General features: G+C 33.8%; 1 protein-coding gene across 5 annotated transcripts in view; it reads left to right on the forward strand.

Moving 5' to 3' along the window:
- The window catches only part of CDH18 (cadherin 18), a 1130917-nt gene extending 1122398 nt beyond the window's left edge, over window positions 1–8519 (forward strand). For all 5 annotated transcript variants that reach the window (XM_017524647.2, XM_017524646.2, XM_017524648.2 and 2 more), the window contains one exon: window positions 7731–8519. In XM_017524647.2, the coding sequence (XP_017380136.1) occupies window positions 7731–8221 (491 nt within the window). In that variant the 3' untranslated portion in view covers window positions 8222–8519. The remainder of the gene's footprint in view (window positions 1–7730) is intronic.
- The last annotated feature ends 8122 nt before the right edge of the window (window positions 8520–16641 follow it).

A 16641-nucleotide genomic window follows, 5' to 3' on the forward strand; every position in this document is an offset into this window, starting at 1 on the left:
TTCTTGCAAAAATATGTTTCTTGTTTTGTTCCTGGAGTTGAAGACAAATAACATGTATAGATGGAGTGGAGACTAAAGCATAATTAGCCTGGAAAGGAGAAGGGATTTGTAGGAAAGGGTGAGAGTGTCCGGAGCCTTGTGGGACATGGCAAAGCTGGTGAGTTTTGTTTTAGGAGTATAAAGAAAGATTTTAAGCCAGAGGGTCCCATTGTAAAACCTTCAATTTACAAAAATGAAATGGAGATTAGAACTCCTGGTGGCAAGAAGGCATGTAGGAAAACCACTCAGGAAAACTCTGCCCTTGTCTCCCTTAGACATAGCATGTATTGGAGTAGCATACTCATAACGGACCTGAGGAAAAGTGAATACTATCAAGCTACTTTAAATGGACTCAGAAATGATCTTTGATAATGTAGATATCTGCATGAGTTAGAATGGCATCAAATACAATTTCTTTTATCTTGCTGAATGTAGATCCTGAACTGCCATGAGCTAGGGGACATTGGAAGTGCGCTTCATTGAAGTTACCCAGCAAGAGAATATATGTAGAGAGACAGTGGATTGTAGAGAGAGCAGTGAAAACTACAAGATGAATGCTAAGTAAAAAGGATGAGATAGCAGAAGTCAGTGAAGTCAGAGTAGAAGGAAGGAAAGTATAATGTCACAAAGGTGAGGGAGAATAGGGTATCATAGAGCATTACACTGTGTAGTAGATCTTGTCCACAAAGTCAAAAGATGCTTACAGGTTCAATAAATTGAGCACCAAAATGATCAATTGCACATAAAGCATGGGAGTTTGGTGCACCATGGCAAGATCTATTTCATTACATTCAAGTCTTTTCTAGCTAGGCATGGTGGCATGTACCTGTAGTCCCAGCTACTTGGGAGGCTGAGGTGAGAGAATCCCTTGAGCCTGGGAGTTGGAGGCTGCAGTGAGCTGTGATCACACTACTGCACTTCCGCCCGGGTGACAGAGTGAGACCCTGTCTCAAAAATAAATAAATATATAAAAACAAATAAATATGTAGAGTAGATGTGTGGTGGAGAGGAAAGTCTGGAAAAGAGTCTTTAGGAACTTTATGTATTTATTGGTCAGAACGGCTATTTTCTTTAGATATAAACATGCTTCGGCTTTTTTGATATTTGAAAAGAAAAAGAAAAAGAGCACAAACACTCCAGAAAGACAAAACAAAGCTGCACAACAACAATTACCCTGTAACTTTCTGGAGTCCTAATTGAAGTCACAGAGAATAGAACGCAGGGATGTTAACGAGAGTTCTTCTAGCCTTCTTACTCTTAAAAATAGATCACTTGGGTGAGGCTTGTTGTCTTCAGATATCATGCTCATTTATCATCATAAAACTATTTTCATTTACTAGGATAAATACCAAAAATGCAATTAACATGTTAAATGTCTAGGTACATTTTGAGGTGCATTATTTGAAAGAATATTTTATGTTTTCATGAAATGATACTTACTTTTAATTGGTTTTTATGAAAATGTTTTTTCATTTGGGATAAGTAAAAGAACAATTTGTAAATTTTGTGATATTCCTCTAGACTAATAAATTTACTATATGTTTTTTTTTAATTTTTATTGGGTGAAACTCAAATATGCAGTAAAAGCATATTTGAGCCAATATCTGACTGGAGCCTCTTCCTGCCACCCGTTCAGTCCATATGTCATGTATAAGCAGGTGACCTAGGTGAGGCTTGTTCCCTAATCTTGGATATACATTTCTGGATAAATGAGGATCACAGTGGATTTGGTGGGAATGTGTGGTGGACTAAGAGAAGAAGATGGAATTGGTGAGAAGATGCTGTAAAAGCATATTTGAGTTTCAACTAATAAAATTAGTGAAAATATGCATTGTAACTACAGTTATATATTATAAAGCAGTGTATGCTTTTCACAGCATTGATAAGTTTTTATTGTTTCTCAGAAAGTATCTAGCCAAGGCATATAGGATATAGTTATCTGTAATTTTAAAATAATGTTAATTTGTAAGATTATGATTTGCAACTAAAATATTTACAAAACCAAAGGTAGCAAAACTTTATTTTTGAGCTTGTAATTCTGAAATAATGTTAAACCCTCATAGCTAAGTAAATTGTGAAATTAATATTTTAATATTAAAAATATTTTCCCTCTCAGCTTCTTATTTGTGAAAATGGCTGCGATTATACAAACCCAGCCCTAGTTTTTCCAATAACTGCATGATCTCAGGCCACACATTCAGTCTTTCTTATTTCTATTTCCAAACCTGTGAAAATGGCATTTCAGTTGAAAGGCCCTTAGAGTCATCTGTAGTATTTTGTAATACTTATTTTTGTTTTATTAAAGATTACATACGGTTCAACATTTTACAACATGGTCAGAATCCATCTATCTATATGTTGAATGGTGCTTATGAATCTAAGAGCCTAACTTAAATTATAGATATGAACATGAGTTGGGTTATTTTCTGTTGAGATTACCATTTTTATGTCTGTTTTATATGATAGATGGAAGATAATTTAGAGTGAGTCTTCATGATGCAATCAGAATTTGCCATAACAGTAGAGGTAGCAGAAGTTCTCTATTCCTTTGAGGCCTGATTTTATTTCTCAACATTACCCTATCTCTTGCCAGAGGGACTAGAGTAGTTGGCAAGGTAACCCTTGATCAAACTTGGCATAAGTCATTGAGTCAGGATCTGACTGGGACCTCTCCCAGCTACGCTTTCAGTCCAGACCCCGTGTATAAGCAGGTGACCTGAGTGAGGCCACCGTAAGTCAGCCATAGATTGATCCCTGTCTTGCATATCAATTTCCTGATAAATGGCGATGAGAGTGGATTTGGTGTGAACACATGGTGGAATAAGAGAAGAAGATGGAATTGGTGAGGAGATAAAGGTCAGCCTGCTTTTCATCTGAGCTATTTCAATGGTTTTGTGTGCTACTGTTTCTTTAAAAATCTAAGGTTTCAGAAAGAGATGCCACTACCAAGTGTGGCAAGTCGCACTCTTTAAGCTAATCAAAATAACCTCCTCAACTCAGGAAACATCAATTCTACCAAATTTAGTGCCAACATATAATGGTATGACAAAGAATCAAATGATATTTGAGGGTTAAAAAATTCTGCTATGAAAGCTTCTTAGGGAGGAGTATGTTGAGATTCAGTATGTAATGGGTTCAAATGCAAGCTATATGACAGTTTAAATTATGGGAACTGAAAGCCACTTAGAATGCCAAGCACAGGGATGAAACATAATATACAGGAATAAATACACAGTATGAGAAAACAAATACAGAAATGTTTCCCCAACTTTGAATTACTTGATAATAACATTAATTCATAAAGCTCCACAAATTTACTCTAATTTATAATATAAAATGATAATTTCAAGGGCGTTTAAAATTCTGCCTAAACTAGAGCAGAAGAAAAAGAAATTTACTAACCAAGGATGAAATATTTATTTAGATTAAAGACATCTCAAAAAAACTACAGCTTATTCAAGTTTCAATCCAAGTTATGCAACTAAAATTGACTTTGAAATGTGTCAGAAGTTATTTATGATTTTGTACAAAGAAAAACAATTTATCTGTCTGTCTATCTATCTATCTATCTGTCTATCAATAGATAGATACTAACAATACCTTGGTTCTTTTATATTGTATTTTGCCAGATGGCCCACTATAAGAATAGGTACCTTGCCCACTTGTATGGTTTGGTAGATTAGCAGGGTCATTTGAATTCATTCTTTTGACTGTCAGTTTTTAAATAAGGATTTGACTCTCTATTTATATGTGCAATTATTATCTACACTCATTCTTTTAAAATATCCTCTGGTCTTAGGATTTTTTTTGAAACATTTCATTTGTTTTTCAAACATTCAGAAATATTCTCCAGTACAATTAGGAGTTTGATGTTATTAGTAACCATAAGCTAATTTTTAAAAAATATTTTAAAACTATTTTCCTAGTGAGGCTATTACTGTTCAGGAGAATTCACTTAACACAATGTCACATTACCACTTTCACAGAGATTAGTTTTTTGTTTGTCCACATGATAATTGTTTATGGAGTATCTACCTGGTGCCGTCTGCTCCAGAAATACCTGGTGAACCAACAGGTGTGAAAATAACTTCATCAGGAACACAGCATATCATTCATGTTTCAACATTCTTCACTGAGTTGATCTGAATTTACCTTTAACTAGAGGGATCCTATGTCTGCATATGCCCTGATGTCCTGACATAATTATAAACAACATCCCCTCTCACTCAAAAGTGTCTCCGATTTTGATTATTTTTTTATATTGATCCTATCATTAAATAAGTGTGTAACAAGTCTAGGAATCACTGAATACAAGCAAATAATACCCAGAAAGACAGCAAATACTACCTTCTCTGGGGAAAAGGTAGCTGTAAACCTTCAAAGTTGACATGTAAATGGTCTCTATATTTTGAATTAAAATATATCAGAATATTTTCTTAACTTTTGAGAAATAAGAAACTATATGCTATGATAATTAAAAAGCCAGGATTATCCTTGCATTTCATTAAGTGAATATGATACCTATACAAAGACTGAAAAGTTTCACAACTATCAAAGGATGCAAATTACCTCCATACCTCTATAGCAGTATTGATTACATATTCCCTGATGTGCCTGCACATAAATTCCCTTGACATCAACCACCAACCAATTCAATATAAAATAAAATAACTTGATTTATTGGTGAAAGTAAGAAATTGTACTATAATAAATTAGGCAGTCTGTATAAATAGGTCTTTGGATCTCGACCAGCCTCCTTATTTAATTATAAAGATGAACAGAGATACATAGTGCATGATAAATCAAAACATCTGAACACAGTGGAGTGAGTTACTGGAGGATGTTGTTTAGGGCTTTGAATTAGAACGCTGTAAGGTGGATTTATGCTAAAATACACGGGGAGTTATGAAATGCATATTTACTGTGTTCAGCAAAAGCCCTTTTACCCCAAAGTAAAGTGGTATATAAACTAATGTTTTTGAGGTATAGGAAACGTATATGGGCAAATCTGTTTTTCTGTGTATAATCTTGTAGATCAAGGCATGTGTAGCATCAGCATTTCGTTTTCAGCACTGTACCCACTTCATTTCAAACAACAAGGGACTCAGGCAATGCTCCCCATGTCTGCTGTAGCGACCCTCATTGAATTTTCTCATTACCTTCCCAATGCTAATATCCTTTCATTTCACAGTTTTCTGGATGGTTCTATGACCTTCTCTACGGATTTCTTTTGCTGTCTTTTTGATTCCTTCATAGTCTCTCTTTCGCCCTTCCTCTGCACAACTGGACACCTCCCAGGGCATGGTGACCATCCCTCTCTCTCATTATCCTTTCCGCCTCTGCCTCGAAAATCTACTCCTCTTCCTGAAGTTTCCTCTAGTTTTATAACAGATAAAGCAGTTCATATCGATTAGAGGGATACATTAAACTGGTAAAGCTATAAAGAAGAACAAAGTAACAATAATGATAAAAGTAAAGATAAAAGTCACTTTGCAGAGGTAAGCTGTAAAAGGGCAGTTCCTGGGGGGAAAGTACGTTCTTTATTAGAGGTTAGATAACTGCTGTTTGCTTCACAACCATTCGTTGAAGTTCACTTACAATCAGGTTTGCCAGACACAATGCAGTATACCCAGAAAACTGTGAGTTTCAGATAAATAAGAAATATATCTATATCTATATATAGGTATATATGTATATATAATAGAAATATGTCACATAGAATAATAGTATTTGGAACATATGTGTGTATGCTAGCACAATATTTGACTGTGTGTGTGTATTCCAAATATTATATGGGACATACTTAATATCTTTATGTGTGTGTTTGTGTGTGTGTGTGTGTGTGTGTGTGAGGGGGGTGAATGTCTATGTGTGTGTCTGTGTTGCAGATGGTCTCCAACGTACAATAGTTTGACTTAAGATTTTTTGACTTTACAGGGATGTGAAAGTAATATGCATTCAATACAAACTGTATTTTGAATTCTGATTCAAAATTCTTTATAACACCTTTATTATAAATATGCTTCGTGTTAGATAAGTTTGCCCAACTGTAGGCTAATGAGTTCTGAGCACACTTAAGGTAGGTCAGGCTAAGCTATAATGTTCAATAAATTAGGCGTGTTAAATGCATTTTTGATTTAAGATATATTAAATTTCCAATGGGTTTAATAGGGATGTAAGCTCAATGTAGGTTAAGAAGCCTGTGTGTGTGTGTGTGTGTGTGTGTGTGTGTGTGCATGTGTGCTGTTATTGGTCTCATTCACGTTTAATTAAGAATCCTGTCATTTATTTTTATTTGCTAAATCTAACAACCTTAGATGTCAATTGAATGCACCTCCCCAATTATTATGAAATAAAGAATGTTTAAAATATAAATGGACATCATTATCACTATCATAAAGCCTAGACTGTCAGCTGAGCAAGAAAAGAACAGTCCATAGAGCTGAAGTAAATAATACTCATCCTAATAGCACAGTCTGTAACAAAGTTGATGTGAGGGAACTATTTCTCTTTAGTAATACTTTAATATCGTCAAATAGAAACAGTGGAAAATACTGATAAATGGCCAAAGCCCAGTTCCCAAGACACATTTCTATCATATTTTCTAATGTTGGCAGCATTATTGGAAATAAAGACAAATCCACCATATTTAGCAAGAGCTACCCTAAGCCACATGTCCAATTGGCCACCTAGTTTATTATTTCATGTCTTTGAAATACTGAAGTTGAATATTATTTTAGTAGAAATAACATTATCTGTGATGAGAGAAATCATATGCTATGGTACAAGCTCTTCTACTTGCTATTATCTTTTGATCTTAGTTATTCAGATACTCTTTCCTGAGTCTCAGATTCCTCATTCTAATTTATATCTAGTGTTCCATTATTGGAACACTAGTCTTGTGGGACTTATTTATATTCTACTGCTCAAGGTCATCGCCAAGGTCTGATTTTTCACACACAAAAAACATTGCAACCTCAGGCATAAATGGGTTAAAAATTGACTAAAGCCACAGCTCTGCTGTGAGGATTAAATAAATAAGTTATTTAAAGAAAATTCATTAACCAAAAAATTCCTATGAAACAAGTTGTGTACAAATAATGTAAAATTATTTTGCAGCTGAATGGGAACATGCAGTTATTAATGCGTGATAATATAATTTTAAAGGATAATAGACAAAAGAGATCAACCATTAAAATATTTCTGCTGTCATTTTCCACAAAGCATCAAAATTTAAAGGGTTTAACGTTAAGGCTCCTTCTTACATGTTTCCTTTAGTGTATCCACCTAGAAGGATTAAATATCTATAGAAAGACCAGTTCACCACATTACTTTTCTAGTTAAAATTTCATATTTTTTATCATGTGTTTACCTCACTTTAATCACTAAATGGTTATACTGAAATATGAGTAAAAAAACCTGAATCCTGGTAAATTGAGAGTATTATGATTTTCTATAGAAGATCAGTGATTCACAGTGTCTCCTGGGGTAATCATCTTTTACATTCTTTGAGGCATTAAAATATCTTGCGGTGTCATTCAGAGGGCACAGAGGGGATTTTGCTTCAATGCCAGCCTAACTCTGGAATGTAGTTAATGACAGATGGGAAAATGGGAAACTGCGGATGTAAAATCTCTAAGAATTTCCTCCCGGTTTTCTTAATTCTTCATCCTCTTTCTATTTTTCCTCAGCAATTGTGGTACTTTTTATCACCCTGAGGCGCAGCAAAAAAGAACCCTTGATCATTTCAGAGGAGGATGTACGGGAGAACGTGGTCACCTACGATGACGAGGGAGGTGGAGAGGAAGACACAGAGGCCTTTGACATCATAGCCTTGAGGAATCCTTCTGCTGCTGAGGAGCTCAAATACCGGAGAGATATCAGACCTGAAGTGAAGCTCACTCCCAGACACCAGACATTGTCCACCCTGGAAAGTATAGATGTTCAGGAATTTATTAAGCAAAGACTGGCAGAAGCTGACCTAGACCCTAGCGTTCCCCCTTATGACTCTCTTCAGACTTATGCCTATGAGGGTCAGAGATCAGAAGCTGGGTCTATCAGCTCACTGGATTCAGCAACGACACAATCAGACCAGGATTATCACTACCTTGGAGACTGGGGACCTGAGTTTAAAAAGTTAGCTGAACTCTATGGAGAAATAGAATCTGAAAGAACAACTTAGGGGGTAAATTCTTGCAACTTTGTGGAATTTGCTTCCTGAGTAAGTGGAGATACAACCTCAGCAATGACAAGGAAGACGTATGGAAACAGTACTTGGAACTGAGCAAACTGGACACAGCTCCTGTAGAAACAAGTGCCCTTTTCATGATCGAAACTGGGTTATTTAATTGGAAGAAAGTCAAATCTGAAAGAAAAAAAAAAGACAATACAAAGAAAAAGTTATTGTTCCTTGTGTATATTTTCAATTGCTCAATAAAGTCTGTGGTACTGTTTATTAAGAATACCTGAATTAAGCCAAACAATGATATTTGTTTCAATATTTTGTGATTTATTATTTTCAAAAGCAAAACTAAACAAAAAGGCTCAAGATCACTGATGACTATGACTTGTAAGGGTGGTAACACTATAACAGGAAACTTGCAAAGGTAATCACAACCTCTTTTATCACTTCTTTGTGTGAACCCTTAGGAACCACACCGTTATTGTGACAGATCTCATTAGCCTTGTCTTGTGTTTAAATTACATGAGGTATTTCCACTCTATCATGGACTTGTATGTGTCATTTCCCTTTGCCCTCCCCAGTTATTTTCTCCATACGAAACTGATGGAGCATGGGGATTTGCTGCCTGCACTATAATGTATGCAACTTCAGTGCACTGGTTGTGTGCTGTACTGAGCACGAGACTATGGTCTCTATCCTGTACACCCCCTTTTATTTTAATGGGAGACTCCTATTTTTAAATGGATAGAAAGAATAGTTTAAGGTATGTTACAAATATCTGCTATGTCAGGGAATTATTTAATTTTAAAACTAGCCACACACCTTATCTTTTACTAAATGTTGGGGAATATTTTTTTTCCTTTTTTCCACTCATTTTATTATATTTAAATCAGCAATTTTGATCATTTATGTATTTAAAACCTCCAACCCCTGTCCTCTGTATTTAAAATTAATTGTCAAACATTTTGTCCTCTGTATTTAAAATTAATTGTCAAACATTTTGCTGGCTGCTTTATACTTCAGTCTAATTCACTTATTTTCATCATGAGCAGTCATCAAAAATAGGTACCTCACACAATAACAATGTAGTCTGAAAGAGTATCCTCCAATGAACGTAAATGTCATAGAATCGTAGTTGACTTACTGTTATTTTTTTACACGGGTTCAGATTTTCTCCTTCTTACTCATAATTAGTTTGGTATCAACAAGGAAAATGTGTAGGACTAGGAGCAAAGAAAGAAAAAAAAAATAAGAGGAGATTTACACTTGTTATCCTCAGATATATCCCCAAAAGTCTCTGTGTTCAGGGTGTAAACCACAAAGTAGAGATGGCAATGACTTCCCTGTCCACCTCACAGGGTTGTTGTGAGGATTCAATGAGCATCTGTAAAATGCTTTGCCAACTGCAAAGTATTCAATTACCTAAAAGCTTGCAGATGCTTATCTAATTTTCTAGTTTCATTATCACATAAATATATATTTACATGCATCTCACATAAAATATATTATCAGAATTTCATGAGCTACTGTTTAAATATATAGTACACAATTCCAGTTATTTTAATATTTTCATAAGCTAATTTCTGAGAATTTGGGTGGAGCTTTTTTTTTCAAATTGTTTTAGATAATATTTTGTTGTTGTTGGTATTGGTCTTGAAGTAAGAATTTATAGCATAATTGTCCTCTTTTCTAAAACGGACCACATCTATATATTTCAGAAATATTGGAATTCATAAATACATGAAATAATTATTTGAAAGGGGAGTTTTTCCTTTGCTCTTTAAATTTATCATTATCTAGTGTCCCCAAAAGTTACATGACATTTTCTGTCTGTTTCTACCCATGTGCAAAATTTTGGATTTTACCTCTGTTTGCAATTGCCTTGTGCTATCATATTATAATTTTGAGGTATGGGAAGTAAGTAAGTTTAATTTGAATAATTCTCAATTTGTGTTTTAAGCCTGAGGAATAAAATGTAATTTAAGCCTTTTACAACATTTTAGTTTTCCAGATGCTGCTTTATCCTTTTTTAATCTCATAATGGTGTGTGTTCCAGCGTGAAGCTAAATCTGAAGAGACACTGAGGGGTATGGGGAGTAACCTCTGGATATACATGCTCTGATGATGCTAGTTCTGGATTACATTCACCCTGGAAGGAGGGTAATGCATGGACAAGTATTGTGGGTCTGGGTGTTTTGAATTTTCTCTGCAAAGAGGATCAGGAATGGTTTTGGAAGTTCATGAGGCTGGATAAACTATTGACAGAAGAAAACTATGGAATCACTTATCACTAATATGTTTCAGCACATATTTAAAAAATAAATTTATAAAACATATTTACAGATGAGGATTTGAAAAATAAAATGTATATGTATATTTAACAGTTCAGGTAAACATTAAGGGCCTCTGCATGGATCTGAATATCAAAATATATCTCTGATTTTGTAAAACTAAGCACTTCAGATCTATCTTCTTTTAATCACACATTAAAATAACAGGTTGCTTCTAAGTGCCCCTATATCAAATCTAAATAAGAATGCAAAATGGAGCATCTGCAGTTCATGTAGATTTTTTTTTTTTAATTTTAATGAAAGCATTCCAAGTACTATTTTTATCTGAACTCTAAAACTAAGTAATTATATCATTATTATAAGTGTGGATATCTTCTCATATTTTTTGTTTTGCTTCTTTGAGCCAAAAAACAGTAATGACTTATAAATGCTGTGCAAATTGACCAGAGTCATTGAACATTCAATATCTTATTTTTAAATCTCTGCTTTTATCAGTGTTAGAAAATAGTTCCCTTAGAGTGAAGTGAGCCAAGAGTTCATAAGCTGACTTTTAGTGTCACTGGCCACAAATAATCAGATATGAAATTGCACGTTGTTAATATGTTCTAGCACATTCTGTAAGCTTTAGTAGCTATTTGCAGCTACAAATAACACATCGCTTTGACATAAATTTACTTCCTTTGAATAAGATACTTTGCTACATACAGACCTTGTACAAAATTTTGGATGCTAAATTAAAAAAAAATTAATAGCATGATAGTATTTTTATCCAAGGTGTTTCTTAGCAGAATTTATTAATTGAAAATACTCCTTGTACAAACATCGATAAATTAATAATTTTTGCAGGAATTACTAAAGCTCTGTATAAGCTCTGTCTTCCTATGATGAATCTGTACAAACACAGATGTGAAGAAGAAATTGAGGAAAAAGATAAGTTTCTATATAGAGTTAGAGTGTGACTCTACCACAACATGGTACAAGAAGGAAAATATTCTGAGAGGGACTGAATTCATTTAACCACATAGGTGAAGACACTTATGTGCACGTATCTTCTTGAAGAATATTTGGAGGGTAAAATGATATTCAAAACAGAGATTTAGATATTGAAGTGATCCAAATATCTGATGTATACAAAATTGTAGTGCCCAGTATATGGAACACCCAGATAGGAGTTAATGACCTTTGGCTTTTATTTTGTATCCAGCATCAGTCTAATCTTTGGGGATGTCAGTTGAATGCAGCTCAGATGTATTTACTGCACAGAAAGCAGGCAAAATGATCAGAAATCTGGGTAGAAGAAAGGAAGAATATTAAGTTCATCTTTTTCAGCAATACAGCAACCTTAATCAAAATTAATCATCATCTTCTTACAGAGCTCTACCCATAAGTCTGAACTGATGTCTTCTTTTGAGTTTAACTGAATATATATTTTGGATATAAAAATTTATCTGGACTCATCAGAGTCATCAAGAAGTGCCATTTAACTGAACATGTTAATGGAACATGTTTGAATGCAAACCTTTTGGTGTAAGCCTTTACTTGTCTATTAATGTGGACAGTGCTTGATCAGCTGTTCAACAAACTGGGACTCTAGAGTTGAGTATTACTGAAAGAGGGAAAACTCCCATGTCTCAAGGTCAAATTGTACTTAGCCTCTATGTATGTTATGCCACTGACTTACTTGGCTTTCAATTTCATGAATAGCTAAAATCTCAGGATAGTTCTTGGGACATATATGACCCAAATTTGAATTCTCTCTCTCTCTCTTTTATCCTTTAGGATTAAAGCCAAATTAAACATTATATGGAGAAAACAAAACCACTGAAATTTTTATTTTCTACCTCATCTGCAGAAGTTAAATCTTTTTACAATATGGGATTAGAAATCTCATAAACCTTACAGCCAAAAGTAACTCACAACCATTTGGAGATAAAACCAGCACTCCCAGAACCCAATCAGTTTTTCAGTTTCTAAATACATAAATTTAAAATGAAAATATTTAATACAGTACTTTTTACCATGTTTCTACTCTTTTAAATACATATATCCTACTCTGGCTTGTGCCAGTGAAAGATGTAGTGATGCAATTTTTTACTAAAAGAAGAAATCAGAAAAAAAATAACATAGCCTTTGAAGCACTGATGAAAAAATGGGAAGAAGGTCTTAGCTGAGGGAGGACTGATTGCTTTATACATTTGCTAAGTTCATGAAAATGAAAGATTTTTGCCCTTCAACACTTCAAAGACATCAAAAACTATTTTAGTAATAATTCATTTCTGAAACTCTGAGGTGAAAATGAATAGAGAAAATGGGCATTGAAGGGCTCTTGGAATTCTATCCTATGAGAAAGGCATGTAACATTTATGGATTATAATGTGTTCATCAGATGGGTTAGTGTTATTGCTGATCAGTACTAACTTTGAAAATTTTAAAATGGGTCATAATAGTTAGTATTACTCTAATAATTGTATCAAGGCCATTTTTCTTATGTCAAAAACCATCAAATTCTTATCCTAAATTATCTCCTGGCAATTTCAAAGTGTCATCTGAAACATCTTAGTTTCAAGCAGAAATTAATACAACCTAACATTTATTAAAGGAGCAAGGTATTCTAAACATGAACCAGATGGAAGATACTGTTTGAGACATTCAGAAAAATATCTAAAAAAACAAAGAGTCCTGGTGACAGTTGCCATCATCAATGAAATTAAAGTGTCATTTAAGAGAAATGATAGAATGTATGAATAAAAAAATGATAGAATGTATAAATTTATAACCTGCATGCCAAAAGCTCTGAATAATGCAATATGAAGCAAAAAGTGGCAAAACATATTCTAAAACAGATAGGTACAATGAAATGAAAAGTTGCAGGAACATATTAAAACTGTGTGAGTAATGTGTTACTCTTCTATTCTGTAGGACTAGGGAGAGATGGCAGGAGGAAATGGCAGGAGGAGGTCAAAGCTGAGGGGACAGTTTAATCAAATATTCAAATGTAGATTATTTGATATGGACTAGACGATTCATGCATGGAAATTATGTGAGATGTTAAGTGAAGTTGGATTGAGATTTTAGACAGAATAAAACTAATTCTTTAACCAATGTCATTGGGTTGATTTTATCACCAATCAGGAAGGTGAACATGGATGTCTCTTTTAGAGAACTAAATTTTTCATTAATGTCTACCTGTCAGTAACAATATATTAAAGAAAGAGTCTAGAGTTATGTGTACCTACAGAGGAAATATTATATTAAAGAAAGAGTCTAGAGTTATGTGTACCTACAGAGGAAATATTAGACTATTTTAATTATTTCTAAAAAATAATTACCTATTTTAGAAACACACTTAGAGAAGTGTTTTTAACTTCTCCTGGTATAGGCAGTTATTATACATTTCAGGTTAGACTGTTGGATTCACAGAATTTTATTAATTTATTCATCCTAACAAAAATAAAATGAAGACAAGAGAGATATTTTTAAGAACAACATTTATTCCTATAAATTTATTCTTAACTGGATAAACGTGTCTATTTTCTATAATCATTGTTTTAGATATAAACATATTTTTGAACAAAAAAAAAAATTCATACACCAAAGACCAAATTGATGCCTTAGTGTAACTATATGTTATTTTTAATAAATTATGTTTAATGCATATCAACACAAATATCAACTACTCTAATGTTTGATTATATAATAATTTGCATTCAGATTTATTTTCAAAAAGCATCAGTCATACAACATGAAGATGCAATGATACACGTATAATTAGCTTGAAATTCCAACTTTTATATGTTTTTTTCTCACTTTTTCTTCTTTCATTTTTACATGCTTGATTTTACAACCTTTGAAAGCTATGTTTGAACATTTTCTATATTTCATGTATTTTTCAAAATAATTTCAAGAAAATGTTTTTCAGAAATAGAAAGTAGTCATCATGTTGTTTTCAGAGTTTTTATTTTTCAACTCAGTTTCTTACCCTTTGTCACTAATCATGTTCTTCCTCACCAAAAAGTAATAAAATATTTCCATTCACAAAAATGCTCTGTGACAGTCACTTTCCTGTGAGCCTGATATTTTCTTTCATGATGTAGTTTGGCTTTGCAGATTTTGCAACAATGTGTATTTCTAATCTTCTGTAAATCATTCTGCTTTTAGTCTTCCAAAGATAACTGTGGGGAATTTTTGTTCATATGAAATTTATTATATTTTGCATGAAATTTTAAAAATCAAAATGGCTTTGATGATCCATTTCGTAAGCCATTTAAGATATCACTGAAATTAAAGTAGTCTTTTACTCTTTATAAAGTATTTTGAATACTACGTTATAAAAAGTTTAATTTACAACTATAATTTCAAAAAGTATTTAAGTTTAAAGATACCCTTTTCTTTATGTAGAAGAAAATTTGGAAACTTGCTTCTTCAGGAGTACTAACACTGAATACATTTCCCAAGTTTTATCACCTAAGTGATATTTTCTCTTTTCCATTGCACATAAATTTTACAACACTGAGCACACAATTATTAGTAGATGACTTTTGATACACCAATAAAATACCACAATTTAAAAATAACTTTAAAACTGTATATTGATTTCAGGAGTTCAAGACCAGCCTGGGCAACAAAGTGAGAAAAGATTTACAAATTAGCTGAATGTGGTGATGCATGCCTGTAATCCCAGCTACTTTGGTGGTGCAGGCCTGTAATCCCAGCTACTTGGCAGACTGAGGCAGCAGGGACGCTTGAGACTCGGATACTGAGGCTGCAGTGAGCAGTGATCATGGCACTGCACTCCAGCCTGGGCAACAGAGTAAGACCCTGTCTCCAAAAAGATAACCAAAACCAAAGCAACAACAAAAACTGTATTTAGTTTTGATTGAGGTACAATGCAAAACCTTCTTCTAATTTGTGTAGAGGTAAATTCTCCCCAGAATATTATTTTCAGGCTGTGGAAAGAAATCTCCTCTCACCTGTGCCTTCCCATGTATCTTCATCACTATCTCCTCTCACTAGCCAAGTCTTAAGTTAGTGCCCCGCCCTGCCGTTGGTTGTCTCAGTTTCAGTTTGAGAGAATGAATGAATACCAAAAAGTGAAATGCTTTACTAGGACAAACAGTTTGGAAAAAACCAGGTTATGATTCAGCTTCTTGATTCCAATCAGCATCTTGAATTAAAATATGGAATGGGACAATATTAATAGAAATAATTTCTACCTAACTGAATGGGAAGGTAGGGAAACACAGGTATAGGAGTCTGAGCTTCAGAGCTTGTAGTCTGGAATCTGTGACTGTAACTAATTGCATACATTTAAATGTTAGTTTAAACATTGTATACACTCCCCTTCAATTTAAGATAGAAAGATCATCTTTATATTGACCTCACAATGTTGTTATGAATATCAGATATATTCAGAATTGTCTGTGTAAAACACAGAAAAAAGTAAAGGTTTTGGAAAATTAAGTAACTATATTATTATGGTTTCTTTATTGCTCCCTTAATATTTCCCAGCCTAAAAAATTGTTACCTTGGTAATATTTAACAAGTAATCAATTTTCTGAAAAATTTGAACACAGACTAAGCATTTTCTATACAGGTAAGCAAGGAAAACAAGCCATTCCAGGATTAGGTCATTTGATTTATCTTTTCACCATGCAAAGGACAAAGGAAAGTATAAATTTTATAATTATATGTAGTGGATGTCCCTCAAAGTCAGAAAAATCTAAATATAAAATTAGACAAATTAGAACTGTGTTGTGAATTACCCTCTTTACATTTCATCATTTTTTAGCATCTATATAAAAATCAGTTCCTCTTGAGATAATTATTTAAAAGCAAATGAAAATTTATTCTTGCAACTCTTTCAGAAAAAAATATAATTGAGCTGGGCTAAGCAGCTCATGCTTGTAACCCCAGCACATTGGGAAGCTGAGGTGGAAGGATTTCTTGAGCATAGGAATATGAGACCAGACTGAGCAACATAGTAAGACCCTATTTCTTCAAATTTTCTTTTAAAGTAGTCAAGTGTTATGGTGCATGCCTGTAGTCCCAGCTACACAGAAGCCTGAGGCAGGAGGGTGGCTTCAGCCCAGGAGTTCAAGGCTGCAGTGAGCCACGATTGCACCACCGCAC

The sequence above is a fragment of the Cebus imitator genome, unplaced genomic scaffold (genome assembly GCF_001604975.1).
Source record: "Cebus imitator isolate Cc_AM_T3 unplaced genomic scaffold, Cebus_imitator-1.0 Scaffold35, whole genome shotgun sequence".
NCBI classification, from domain to species: Eukaryota; Metazoa; Chordata; class Mammalia; order Primates; family Cebidae; genus Cebus; species Cebus imitator.